The sequence below is a fragment of the Pollachius pollachius genome (genome assembly GCF_949987615.1).
Source record: "Pollachius pollachius genome assembly, chromosome: 8".
Taxonomy (NCBI): domain Eukaryota; kingdom Metazoa; phylum Chordata; class Actinopteri; order Gadiformes; family Gadidae; genus Pollachius; species Pollachius pollachius.
The window spans coordinates 2,964,719-2,979,718 of NC_136941.1; the positions used below are offsets into that span (position 1 = coordinate 2,964,719).

The 15,000-nt window shown below is 49.8% G+C and overlaps 2 protein-coding genes across 2 annotated transcripts in view; both read right to left on the reverse strand.

Annotated features, from left to right (window-relative positions):
- The window catches only part of arfgef2 (ADP-ribosylation factor guanine nucleotide-exchange factor 2 (brefeldin A-inhibited)), a 34,662-nt gene extending 34,390 nt beyond the window's left edge, over positions 1-272 (reverse strand). The window contains exon 1 of the mRNA XM_079741573.1: positions 1-272. This exon is cut by the window's left edge and continues 94 nt beyond it. Coding sequence (XP_079597699.1) covers positions 1-90 — 90 coding nt within the window. The 5' untranslated portion in view covers positions 91-272.
- A 430-nt stretch (positions 273-702) lies between these two features.
- pard6b (par-6 partitioning defective 6 homolog beta (C. elegans)) overlaps positions 703-15,000 on the reverse strand; it is a 21,263-nt gene continuing 6,965 nt past the window's right edge. The window contains exons 3-4 of the mRNA XM_079742295.1: positions 3,641-4,329; positions 703-3,577 (exon numbers count right to left, since the gene is read on the reverse strand). Coding sequence (XP_079598421.1) covers positions 3,320-3,577; positions 3,641-4,329 — 947 coding nt within the window. The 3' untranslated portion in view covers positions 703-3,319. The remainder of the gene's footprint in view (positions 3,578-3,640; positions 4,330-15,000) is intronic.

Consider the following 15,000-nt stretch of genomic DNA (forward strand, 5'->3'; position numbering starts at 1 on the left):
CATGCTCTTGGTGCGGGTGCTCTCCGCCGGGGACCGGGATGCGTGTTGTGGGTGAGAGGAGGGTGGTCGTCGCGGCTGCTGCTGGAGCATCTCTGGCCGGGGGAGCGGTGGAGGTGCTGCCGGTTCAGGCCGTCATGTCGGGCCTGGCCCTGTGGCCCTGCGGGGAGGCAGGGGGCGGAGAGAGGCTAAGGTAAACCAGGCTGGTTTCTCGGTGTCTGTGGTCCAGAGCGGCGGGTGAGACGGGGCTGCTGCTGCTGCCTCAGCACTGCGGCGCCATGTTGGCCTGCGTCACGTCACGTCACGTGACGTGTCAGTTGGTTTAGTGCTCACCTTTCATACCTCGGTTGGTTTCCGGCATAGCGAAATATCATATAACTGTTGTCCAGGATCGATTGGATTAAATTATATGTATAAGTTTTATGTTTTTATAATAATTTTGGGTTCACTATCACGTTACGAAATAAAGTCATGTATGTGCGTCAGTGACTCCGCCCGCCGCTGGTTGCGCCGAGGCATAATCGAACATCTAAAACAAAGTTCAGTTTCCAGAATGTCCACCAGGCGGTGCTAGAGCAACACAAACATCAGTGTTGAGTGGAGTCCAACTCTTCTGTGATCGTCATCATATGTTACGATATTTTTCGTCATGAATGTGCTCAGAGAATGTGCTGAAATAATTTTCCATTAAGAAGTGATGCAGGTCATCTACACATTAGTTTATTTTATCCAGCTCATTGAATCAACGATTACATATATATATTTATATCTATGTATTTATACATTTCAGGTTCATCACAAAACATTTTCCTTGAATGTGATCATAAAAATGTACATCAATGTTGATAAGAAAATACTGACAATCTTAAGTACAAATCTATAGCCTACCTTAGGATTTATTGGGCAGGCGAAAACATTGCTCAATCATTTAAAAAAAAGATGCTCAAAGCAAAAATAAACGGTTTAGCCCATGGTGTAGGTTTTATGAAGACAAAAACGAAATAAAAAGTATCCCCAAAGTGAACAAATATAATAAAAATAAATTCACATTACTGGAAATCAGAATCTGCTATTCCATGATGAGAAAATAAAAACACCTAGCTATGTGTTGATTATATTTACGAATAAATGGCATAAAGAAAGAAATGTTCATAATAAAAAATGGTATCATAATTTGTAAGAAAAGATAATCAGAGAATAAATAGCGTTGTTGTTCTGTTGTACCGGTGGACAAATGAATATGAATAAATTAACATGTTTTCATTCAGAGTTCTCCCACTCTCTCCCATTCATGACCCGGTCTGGGACACATGGGTCTACTGCTACTGTAGTGTGTGTGTGCGTGTGCGTGTGCGTGTGCGTGTGCGTGTGCGTGTGTCTGTCTGTCTGTCTGTCTGTCTGTCTGTCTGTCTGTCTGTCTGTCTGTCTGTCTGTCTGTCTGTCTGTCTGTCTGTCTGTCTGTCTGTCTGTCTGTCTGTCTGTCTGTCTGTCTGTCTGTCTGTCTGTCTGTCTGTCTGTCTGTCTGTCTGTCTGTCTGTCTGTCTGTGTGTGTGTGTGTGCAAGTGCGCGTATATACACAACATTTGCATATCATATGTGTGTGTGTGTGTGTGTGTGTGTGTAAAAACAGTGGGACTGTGGAGCATCACAACACTTCAGACCCTACTCGTCCCGCTAGCTCTGTTGAGCAATAGCAGCTAATGCTAACCCCAGGGGGGATCAGCCCAGGGGGCAGAGGGTTACAATGTTAGCGGGAACACCTCCTATTGTAGACAGGGCAGTGTCCCAGTGTCAAGCCCCTCCCTGACCTCGAAACAACCCCCTGATGAAGAGCGACGGTGACCGCCGAGAAGGGTGAGAGAGGGGAGCTGTAAGGGGAGGACCAGCGGTTATTTTCCAGGGTGATTTTTCACTGTGTGTCAATATTAATACAGCTTAATATTAATACGGGCCACGCAAACACACGCCTAGCTAACGGACGCTAGCCAGGCCAGAGCTGCTGTAGTACCATGACCGCTGGCCAGGCCAAAGGCCTCCTCTGCACAACGTCCACTACACAGTACTTCTGCCTGTAGACAGGCCTCAGTAGAGCAGGGGGACGGCACGGATGGACATAAAGAACGAGATGAACCCAAACACTAGAGACTGAGAGGAATGCTTCATATAAACAGAGAGAGAGAGAGAGAGAGAGAGAGAGAGAGAGAGAGAGAGAGAGAGAGAGAGAGAGAGGGAGAGGGTCAAGCTCCGAGTCGAGAGAGCTGAGTGACTTGTTGTCATGGAGATGGAGTCACATTGATATCTAGTCCTGGAGGAGGAAGGGGAACACGAGGGAAGGGGAATGGTTCCCAGTGCAGGAAGCCTGGCCAGAGAGAATCACATTTAAAACAGAACGACTGAGGTACGAAAGATTGCACAGAGATAAAAACAATAACAAAAACCTAAAACCAATAAACCATGGATGACCAGAGGCACCCAATGTTAACTTTATTATCGTTACATTTCATGATCAATTAATCAACCAACCAATCATCGACAGAGGAAGCGAGGAAGGCGGAGCTACAACAGTGGTTATGAGTACGTGAGCGTCAGGAAACAAACCAGACTTGTTTTTCATTCTTTTTCTAAATCAACCCCTACAGTATTTCTGCAGATGTCAGCACTTGGTCCGTTGCCCTGACAACACCTCCACGTGGTCAAAGTCCTAGCGACCATCCGCTAAAGGGGGAGTGGCTTAATCCTCTGGTGTGGGAAGGGGGTGGGGGGTGTTGTGGAAGAGAGGGAGAGGCAACAAGAGTGATTGTCAATAAAGCTAGCAGATGGTTGAAGACAAAGTGTTTGAAGCGTCGGATGCTGAGGGCACCGCAGCAGCAGAGAGAGGCCGGGACTCGAACCCGGATTCAGGGTTGTGCTTTCTATAAGTTCAGTTCAGACGCGAGCGAGGTTCACTTCCTCTCGCTGGGCCGTGTCTTAAGGCACGCAAGAGGATGTCTGATCGATATTATTATCACCTTTGTTTCGGTGTTGTTATGATATTATTTATGTACTGTCCGTATTTCTGTGTGCTTTATAAATAGGTACTTTCATTATATACGAGTGTGTGCAGCTTTCGTTGTATAATAGTGATATGTGTTTGCGTTGGGTATTTTTGTGTGGTTACACATTTGCATGTGTGTGTGTTTAGTGTGAGGGATTGGTGTGTAAAGATAGTGTGTGAAGACTGTGTGGTTGCATGTTTATGTGTATGTGTGTGTGTGTATCAGTGTGTATTAGTGTGTGTGCGTTTATCAGTGTTTGTGTGTATATTTGTATATGTGTTTGTGATCTACAGTGTGATGACTGTCCCTTCCTCCTCCAGGCTCCGCCTCCTCGCCGCCCGTTCCGGCGAGGGCGTGCTGGTCGCCAGCCGGGGGGTGGAGCCGAACATCGCGCCGGCGGGGTGGGTGTAGAGGTGGGAGAGGGCGTAGGAGGGGGCGTGGCTCGGCAGGGCGCCGTTGCTGTCGGCGACGGACGCGGCGCGCATGCCGAGGTGCGGCTCGTAGCGCGGCAGCGCCGACAGGCTGACGTCGTCCCCGCCCCCGTCCTCTCCCCCGCCCGCCGCCGCCGCCGCCGCCGCCGCCGCCGCCGCCGCCGCCGCCGCGTCGATGACCAGGTCCTCCTCCTCGTCCTCGCTCTCCAGCTCCTCCCCCGCCGGGAAGTCCTGCAGGACGGGCGCCTGGGACGCCGCGCCGTAACCATAGTAACTCGCCCCGCTGTCGGAGGACCGCCCCGAGCTCCCGGACATCCCCCCTGCTCCGCCGCCGCCGCCGCCGCCGCCGCCGCCGCCGCCGCCGCCGCGCAGCACGTTGTTGCGCTGGTTGGCGGGCTTCACCGTGACGATGAGGTTGTGGCTGTTGGCGATCATCATGTCGGTCACCTGGTCCAGGCTCTTCCCCGACACCTCGATGCCGTTCACCTCCAGCACCTCGTCGTTGACGGCCAGCAGCCCCGTGCCCTCGGCCAGCCCGCCGGGGACCATGCGGGAGATGAAGATGCCGGGCACCTTCTCCAGGCCGTGCGGCGTGACGCGCACGCTGGAGCCGTCGCGGATGTAGAAGCCCAGCGGCCGCTCCTGGCCGTGCTTGTAGAGCCGCACGCGGCGGTGCGACTCGGGCAGGATGTCCACGTCGATGATGGAGGAGACGGGCCGGAAGTCGCGCGGCAGGCTGATGAGGACGGGCGGGGGCCGGCGGCGGCCGGCGTCGGGGCGCAGAAGGACCGCCGACAGCACGGCGGTGGTGGTGGTCCGCTTACGGGTCAGGGAGTCGGTGCCGAACGCCGAGTAGTCCGCCTCTTCTGGAGAGGGGGGGGAGGGAGGGGAGGGAGGGGGGGGGTGAGAGAGGGGGGAGAGGGGAGAGGGGGGGAGGGAGAGAGAGGGGGGAGAGGGAGAGAGGGGGTGAGGGGGAGAGAGGGGGTGAGGGGGGGAGGGGAGAGGGAGGGGGAGGGAGAGAGAGGGGGGGTGAGAGAGGGGGGAGAGGGGAGGGGGGGGAGGGAGAGAGGAGGTGAGGGGGGAGAGAGAGGGGGGAGGGAGTGAGAGGGAGGGGGGAGGGAGAGGGGGAGGGAGGGGAGGGGGGAGGGAGGGGAGAGAGAAAGAGGGGGGAGGGACAGGGGGGGAGGGGGAGAGGGAGAGGGGGGGAGGGAGAGAGAGGGGGAGGGAGAGGGAGAGAGAGGGAGGGGGGAGAGGGGAGAGAGGGGTGAGAGAGAGAAAGGAGGTAGATTAGTTCTGTGTCTTCATGGATGTAAATATAATCACCCTCATTATTATTTTATAGTTGTCACTTACTAATGTTTCATGTACACTACATACGCATTTTCTTGAAATGCTAATAAACTAAAAAATGTAATAACGAGAGGGGGAGAGGACATTGAGGGAGAGATGGCGAAAGAGAGGTGGAGGGAGGGATAGAGAGAGGGAGAGACAGACCGAGCCAGAGGAAGAGAGAGAGGACATTAATTATCAGAAGATCATTCCTCTCTAGATGGCGCCATGCTGGTCTAATTACAGCCTAGAGTGTTTAACCAGGAAGATGGCTGTGGTGCATCATGGGAGTCATGTGGGTCAGAGGGTTGAGTTACAGAGCTTGGGGCCACACAAACACATACTCACCGACACACACACGCACACACAATCACAAACACACACACACACACACACACAAACATTTGCACGCACACTCACACACACAGAAACACACACACTCACACAGACAAACACACACACACACAAACACCCACAAAAACACACACACACACACACACACACACACAGAAAGTCTTGCGCATGCGCACACACATGCACACAAACAAATACCCACACTATTACATATGCTGTCTACTATGCTGTAGGCTGAAAATTAAGAATCTAGAAAGTCTGGCGCCACAGCTCATCGTCCGAGAGCTGCAGGTGAAGATGCAGCATTAGCAGGAGGGGTTGGGGCGCTTGACTCCCTGCCAAGAAGTTGTGGGTTGCGATCCCCACAGTCTAACCTGTGAGGCCTCCTTGAGCCAGAGGACCCCTGCCTTCTCCCGCACGACGCAGAGCTGAAGCGAGTGGAGGAGTTAAGGGGAAAGGTGAGGTGAGGTTAAGGTAAGGCGGAGTTATGGTGGAGTGAAGGTGGCGTTACAGTAAGGTAAAGGTGAAGGTACGGTGTGAGTGCAGCAGGTATGAATGGGTAACAGGTGCAGCTGGACCTTGTCTCTCTGATAGCGATCGGGCTACATTGAAGGAGGCTGAACATTAACAGCCTGACTTTGGTTCTTCCCCCTGGTCGTCGTCCCCCAGCTGTATACAGAGAGAGGGCTGGGGGCGAGGCGTGTTAAGAGAGCAGGCAAACCCCAGCGGGCCCCCGGCCGCGGGGGTTAATGAGTGGAGGAGCGGCTGTGGGACCCGGGAGGAGGCCAGAGGAGGAGGACTGAGGCCTCCTCCTCTGGGCCTGGTCCCGGGTCTCTGGTCCTCTCTAGACCGGTCTGGTCTGGTCCAGACCGGTCCCAGAAGGACTAGAGGACCCAGAAGGCCTCGACCTACGCGTCAGGATAGTGTAGTTGTGTGTGTTTATGAGTGTGTGTGTGTGTGTGTGTGTGTGTGTGTGTGTGAAGGGAAAGCATCCAGTCAGGTGGGAGATAAGGATTCCAGGTCTCAGGTCCTGACCCCCCCCCCCTCGTTGAGACCATAACAAAGCGGTGATTGTCCAATGAGAGAACAGCCGTCTCGCCTTACAGTTCCCACCGGCTCGCTGACTACACACGCCCCCCCGCCAGAGGGAGGCTTACCACGTAAACACTCGGACAGAAACAGGCTGTCCCCCACACACACACACAGACACACATACACATACACACATACACACCTACACGCATACACAGACTCACACACAGACACACGCACACACCCATCCGTACACACACACACACACACACACACACACACACACACAGACACACACACACATACACACCTATACACATACACAGACTCACACACAGACACACACACACACACCCATCCGTACACACACACACACACACACACACACAGACACACACACACCTACACAGACTCACACACAGACACACACACACACCCATCCGTACACACACACACACACAAACAGACATACACAACCACACACACACACAGACACACATACACATACACACATACACACCTACACGCATACACAGACTCACACACAGACACACGCACACACCCATCCGTACACACACACACACACACACACACACACACACACACAGACACACACACACATACACACCTATACACATACACAGACTCACACACAGACACACACACACACACCCATCCGTACACACACACACACACACACACACACACACACAGACACACACACACCTACACAGACTCACACACAGACACACACACACACCCATCCGTACACACACACACACACAAACAGACATACACAACCACACACACACACACACACACACACACACACATACATACATACACATACACATCCGCACGCACACACACAAACACACACAGTGTATAAACACATGCGCTCTCAAAGGGGCTGGTTCCTGTCATGCCTTCATCCCTTCGTCTGTCTCTGTATGAAAGAGTGAACGTGACGTAATGAAAGACCCCAAGCCGGGCCCCTATGGGCCCCACACACGGCCTCGCCCCCCACGTTTCCTCCAGTTGTACGTATCTCTGATCATCTGAAGCCCCTGACGATAGGTCGATGCGTCAGGATCAACAGCAGGTTCAAACACCTCTCCAGGGAGCCTGCTAGGTGGAGCTAGAAGATAAGCAGCGTCAGGCCGACCCTGAAACATATCCTGTACCTGTGACATAACAGCTACTTCGGGGGGAGGGGGGGGGTGACCTCTCCTGGTCACCTGTACAGGGGGCGGGGCCACTGAGCACACACCTGCATGTTATCACATACAGGTGCGTCATGTAGCCGTTATCAGCCCGTTACCGTGTAAACACTGACTCACCGGCCAGGTCAGGAGCTACCCCACCCTCAGTCATGGGGGAGCCGCAAAGGACAAACCTGGGCAGGGAAAAGCAGGTCTCAGGTAACGTCACCTGCACAGGTGACTGATCGGAGATAACAGAGGCAGTGTCTTGGTGGTGGTGTGATGTTTTCTGTTAAAGGGCCCCTATTTTACCAGCAGGTGTGGTGGTGATCAGCCAGTACAAGACGCTTCAGAATCGAGACCAGCGTAGCAGTATATATGGACTGGGAGGCTCCAACTGGGACGTCCCGGACCCACCTCTGAGATAATATCTTTATGGTATTTTGCATTGTATGATATTTAGTGTTATGAAAGCAAGAGAGATTTACATGTGCGTAATCCTAGATTTACATGAGCTCACGCAGACACACATTGTGACACACACGTGACACATAAACTCTGTTTGGACAGCTCATTCTATAGACCTTTCGACCGGTCCTCTGTGTGCTGTAACTTATATCCTTGAACCTGCTTTCTCTCTGTTTCACCTGGTTTATCAGGAGAGGCAGCTGGCTGCTCCAGGAACACACTTCACACTTCACACACATACGTGCACACGCACGCACGCACGCACGCACGCACGCATGCACACGCACATACACACACACATACACACATAAAAAATACACATATGCACACGCACACACACACACACACACACAGTTATTATGGTTATTGGCAGCAAAGCGGTCAGGTGCTGTTCTCTGAAGGCATGGAGGAAGCCAGTGAGTCACCGGCACTTTCATAAGATCCATCGAGGAGAGACAGGTAAAGAAAGAGCGAGAGACATAGGGGATTCATGACAGAGAGAGAGGGACACATACAGGCCCAGAGAGAGAGAGAATGAGAGAGAAGTAAATAGAGAGAGGAGGAGCGAAAGAGAGAGAGAGAGAGAGAGAGAGAGAGAGAGAGAGAGAGAAGTAAATAGAGAGAGAAGGAGCGAAAGAGAGAGAAAGAGAGAGAGAGAGCGAGAGAGAGAGAAGTAAATACAGAGAGAAGGAGCGAAAGAGAGAGAAAAAGAGAGAGAGAGGGAGAGAGAGAGAAAGAGAGGGAGAATGAATGATAGAGAATTCTCCTATCAGTCTCATGCTCCCAGAATGCAACACCTTGGTTTTGCTGCCCAGTTCAGTGAAAGGGTTGTGGGAAGCCACTCTGGGTAATCTAGGACTATAAATATACACACTGGGCTGCAGGTGTGTCAGCAGAAAGCCACACCTGCGTGACACACCTGGGTGACACCTGTCATTACGACTTCTACTGATACTACCACGAATAATACTACTTCTAAATACTACTATTAACACTACTAATACTGTCATGAGACACAATTTCTAGCATTAATGCTACTACTGATACTACTACTATTACTGTGATGAAGAAACTATCTCTATCATTGACAATACTACTTTTACTACCAATACTACTCATAAAGACACTATCTCTAGCATTAATATTGATCCCTACTAATACTACTACTAATACGACTGTGAAGAAGACCCTATCTCTATCATTAATATTGATCCCTACTAATATTACTGCTAATACTACTACTATGACTGTGATGAAGATCGCTATCATTAATATTGATCCCTACTAATATTACTGCTAATACTACTACTATGACTGTGATGAAGATCGCTATCATTAATATTGATCCTACTAATATTACTGCTAATACTACTACTATGACTGTGATGAAGATCGCTATCATTAATATTGATCCCTACTAATACTACTACTAATACGACTGTGAAGAAGAGCCTATCTCTATCATTAATATTGATCCCTACTAATACTACTACTACTAATACGACTGTGAAGAAGAGCCTATCTCTATCATTAATATTGATCCCTACTAATACTGCCACTAATACTACTAATACGACTGTGATGAAGAGCCTATCTCTATCATTAAAATTGATCCCTACTAATACTACTACTAATACTACTACTAATACGACTGTGAAGAAGAGCCTATCTCTATCATTAATATTGATCCCTACTAATACTACTAATACGACTGTGATGAAGACCCTATCTCTATCATTAGTATTGGTCCCTACTAATACTACCATTAATACTACTCATACGACTGTGATGAAGATCGCTATCATTAATATTGATCCCTACTAATACTACTACTAATACGACTGTGAAGAAGAGCCTATCTCTATCATTAATATTGATCCCTACTAATACTACCACTAATACTACTAATACGACTGTGACGAAGAGCCTATCTCTATCATTAATATTGATCCCTACTAATACTACTACTACTAATACGACTGTGAAGAAGAGCCTATCTCTATCATTAATATTGATCCCTACTAATACTGCCACTAATACTACTAATACGACTGTGATGAAGAGCCTATCTCTATCATTAAAATTGATCCCTACTAATACTACTACTAATACTACTACTAATACGACTGTGAAGAAGAGCCTATCTCTATCATTAATATTGATCCCTACTAATACTACTAATACGACTGTGATGAAGACCCTATCTCTATCATTAATATTGGTCCCTACTAATACTACCATTAATACTACTCATACGACTGTGATGAAGATCGCTATCATTAATATTGATCCCTACTTATACTACTACTAATACGACTGTGAAGAAGAGCCTATCTCTATCATTAATATTGATCCCTACTAATACTACCACTAATACTACTAATACGACTGTGAAGAAGAGCCTATCTCTATCATTAATATTGATCCCTACTAATACTACTAATACGACTGTGATGAAGACCCTATCTCTATCATTAATATTGATCCCTACTAATACTACCATTAATACTACTCATACGACTGTGATGAAGATCACTATCATTAATATTGATCCCTACTAATACTACTACTAATATGACTGTGAAGAAGAGCCTATCTCTATCATTAATATTGATCCCTACTAATACTACCACTAATACTACTAATACGACTGTGACGAAGAGCCTATCTCTATCATTAATATTGATCCCTACTAATACTACTACTACTAATACGACTGTGAAGAAGAGCCTATCTCTATCATTAATATTGATCCCTACTAATACTACCACTAATACTACTAATACGACTGTGACGAAGAGCCTATCTCTATCATTAATATTGATCCCTACTAATACTACTACTACTAATACGACTGTGAAGAAGAGCCTATCTCTATCATTAATATTGATCCCTACTAATACTGCCACTAATACTACTAATACGACTGTGATGAAGAGCCTATCTCTATCATTAAAATTGCCCTCTACTCTACTGATCTACGATCCATCCAGCGTGTGTCTCCCCTGGGGGGGAGGGGCCTACGTCAGCGGGCCCCCAGCCTCTAGGCCAGGGGCCGTCGGTACCACGCTGCCCCAGGCACCGAACTCCTCCCTGGGGGAGGCGCAGGGAGGAGGCTGCCTCCCAGAGTGTGTGTGGGAGTGTGTGTGTGTGCGTGTGTGTGTGTGTGTGTGTGTGTGTGTGTGTGTGTGTGTGTGTGTACACAATTGCATGGGTCAGGAAATAAGTCAGGCTGCTCTAAAATATCAGGAGGGACTGGCTGGAGAGAGAGAGAGAGAGAGAGAGAGAGAGAGAGAGACAAACCAACAGACAGAAAGACAGACAGACAGAGAGAGAGAGAAATAGAAATAAAAAAAAGGACTGCAGTGTGATACGGATTGACAGAATGAGGGGAGGAGTGGAGGACGTGGAGGATTTACATTTACATTTTTTACATTTAGGGCATTTAGCAGACGCTTTTATCCAAAGCGACTTACAATAAGTGCATTTGTTACAATAAGTACATTTGTCATAAGAAGTGAAGGAGAGAGACGATGATGAGAGAAGGAGTGATGGAGGTGGAGGAGAGAAGGAGTTGATGAGCTGGAGGAGAGAGGAGGGGAGGAGAGATGGAGAGGAGGAGGTGGAGGAGGAAAGAATGAGGAGAGAAGGGTAGGAGGCGGAGGTGAAGAAAGAGTAAATTCCTGGGGGGGTTACTATTCTGGGAGTGGCAGATAAGAGAATAAGAACTAAGATAAGAGAAGGAGGGAGGAAGGGAGGTAGAGAGAGAGAGAGAGAGAGAGAGAGAGAGGCAGGGAGATGGGGAGGGAAGGAGAGAGGGAGAGGGAGAGAGGGAGAGGGAGGGGAGAGAGCGAGGGAGGGAGGGAGGGAGGGAGGGAGAGTGGGAGAGAGAGAGAAGAAGGGAGGGTTAGAGAGAGAGGGAGGGAGGGAGATGGGGAGAGAGAGAGGGAGGGAGAGTGGGAGAGAGAGAGAAGAAGGGAGGGTTAGAGAGAGAGCGAGGGAGGGAGGGAGGGAGGGAGAGTGGGAGAGAGAGAGAAGAAGGGAGGGTTAGAGAGAGAGGGAGGGAGGGAGGGAGGGAGATGGGAGAGAGAGAGGGAGGGAGAGTGGGAGAGAGAGAGAAGAAGGGAGGGTTAGAGAGAGAGGGAGGGAGGGAGGGAGGGATACTGTATGTAATGGGACATTGAGGGAGCTTTAAAGAACAAGTGCGATAGAGGGAGATAGACAGATGGAGAGAGAGGTATAGAGCGATGTATGGGGAGAGCATAATGGATAGGGACATATAGAAGGAGAGGCATGGAGAGATAGAGCGAGTGGGAGAAAGACAGAGAGAGAATCATATATATATATATAGACAGCGAGAGCGAACGCAAGAGCAAGAGAGAGCGAGAGAGCGAGCGAGAGAGAGCGAGCGAGAGAGAGCGAGAGAGGGAGCGAGATCGAGAGCTGTCTGGGTGTATCAGGCCCAGAGAGGGGCAGGGTTCCCTGGGGAGCCGCTGTCCCGGCCAGGGTCCCTGGTGGGGGGTGAGACGGGTGGGGGGTGAGACTGGGGGAAAACGACTCTTTCAGATCCATGGTTTAATAATTCAACTTCCAGAGGCCGGGACGAGGCTGTAATAGAGCCTGGCTCATGGCCGTTCTGCCTCATGAATACTGCAGGAGCCCGTTAATACACGGAGCTGATTAAAACATGTCTTTATTAATACATTCCTGTGTAATACGGTGGGCGGAGGACTTTGTGATTGTGTGTTTTTCTGTGTTTCAGGGTCCCAGCGAGTTCAGACGTCCTCCCTCCCTCCATCATCCTTCCATCGTCACTCAATCATTCATTCAACCCTCTATCATCCATTCATCATCTCTCCATCATCCATTCATTCTCTTTCTATCATCCACCCTCTCTCTATCTCCCCATTCATCTATCATCCATACCCTAGAGACAGAGAGACAGAGAGACAGAGAGAGAGAGAGAGAGACAGAGAGAGAGACATAGACAGAGAGAGAGAGAGAGACAGAGAGAGAGAGAAAGTGAGAGAGAATGATGGGGGAGAGAGAGAAACAGCGAGTCAGAGAGACAGAATATAGACAGAGACAGAGAGAGAGAGACAAAGATAGAGACAGAGAGAGAGGGAGAGAGAGAGAGAGAGAGAGAGAGAGAGAGAGAGAGACAGAGACAGAGACAGAGACAGAGACAGAGACAGAGACAGAGAGGGAGAGAGAGAGAATGATTGGGGAGAGAGAGAGATAGAGAGAGACTGAGAAACACTTGGAGAGACGGAGACGGAGGGAGAGAGAGGAATATACTCTGCTGGGGAGTTACCTACATTTCAGTCAGCCATAAACTTTAGTGTTCATCTTTTATATCGCGGAGCGTGCAACCCTACAGCTGCTGCTCATAGTCACATGTGTGTGACACACACACACACACACACACACACACACACACACACACACACACACACACATTCAAAAACCGTCAGGTTAGTGTTAAAGTATGTGACTGGCTGCCTCGATAATGGAAAAGGCACTACCACACTTTGTAAACATCAATGACTAACCGAGGGACCGAACACCTGACACGGGAGCCTGTCTGTGGTCGCCGTGACAACCGGGAACCACTCCTCCAGAACTAGAGACGTCAAGAAGGTTCTCCCGACAGGAAGTGACTGAATGTGTGTCGGTTTGTGTGTCTGCGTGTTTCGGGTTTTTAATCAACTCCACATTCATCCTCTTGCAGTTTTAATAACACAAATCAAAAATCAGAATCAATTAACATTCCCACAAGGGTCCAAAAACTAACGAGGCAATAAGTCCGAAAATATCCATGATTCACTTTGCCAGGAGAGCTTTGTGTGTGTGTGTGTGTGTGTGTGTGTGTGTGTGTGTGTGTGTGTGTGTGTGTGTGTGTGTGTGTGTGTGTGTGTGTGTGTGTGTGTGTGTGTGTGTGTGCGTGCGTGTGTGTGTTTGTGTGCGTGTGCGTGTGCGTGTGTGTGTGCGTGTGTGTGTGTGTGTGTTCTGTGGAGGTCCGTCTGACCCACTGTCCCGTCTAATCTAGCCAGGAGAGGTGATCACAGTCTGGCCACATTCCACCCGGCGAGACCCCCCCCCCTCCACCTCGGCCCTCCTCCCCGCCATCCTGGCTCGCCCCGTTGCTGCATTCCTCCCTCCCTCCCTCCCTCCCTCCCCCTCTCTATCCCTCTCCATCCCTCTCCATCCCTCTCTCTCCATCTCGCTCTCTCAACGTTTATCTCTCTTCCTCCCCCTCGCTCCCTTCCATTTCTCCCCCCTGCCCCCCTCCCCCTCCCTCCCTCCCCCTCCCCTCCCTCCCCTCCTCTCTCATTACAGGCCTTCAGTAAACAAAAGCTCCCACATTCCTCTTTCTAATAAGATCCACCCCCCTTTTCCCTCTCCCTCCCTTTTCTGCTGCCTCCCTCTCTCTCTTATTGGAGTGACGTCATCCCCTCCCTCCCTCCCTCCCTCCCATCCTCCCTCCCTTGCTCAGAGGGGGAGGAGTGGGAAGACATTTTGTCTGCATGGCTTCTATATTCTCTACGTGGTTAATCTGCGGTTCATCCAATCAGGAGGCAGGACCAGCTCTACCATCATAACACATTTGTTCCCTTCACAGGTTTCTCAGCGGCCTGCGACATCACCGTGAAATCACAAACAGCGGTGACATCCTCGTGACATCACAAACAGCGGTGACATCACCTTGACATCACAAACAGCGGTGACATCCTCGTGACATCACCTTGACATCACAAACAGCGGTGACCTCAGCGTGACATCACACAGCTGTGCCTTCACTGTGACATCACACAGCGTTGACCTCACAGCGCAGACTAAAAGGTCACAGACCTCGACGCGTTCATTATCACGTCTTTGTGCATTTCTCCCAGCATGCTTTGCGCTGCCCCATCAAAAGAAACCTCCAGAGCAGCTAATCCACCAATGAACAGACCACTTTAGCGTTTCCATAGCAACGCATCAACAGCAGCCGCCTCTCTGCTGGTAGAACGGCCGAGTATGAGAGAGCGAGAGAGAGACAGAGACACACAGACAGAAAGAGAGAGAGAGAGAGAGAGAGAGAGAGGGAGGGAGGGACAAAGGGAGAGAGGGAGAGAGAAACAGAGAGAAACAAAGAAAGAGAGGGAGACA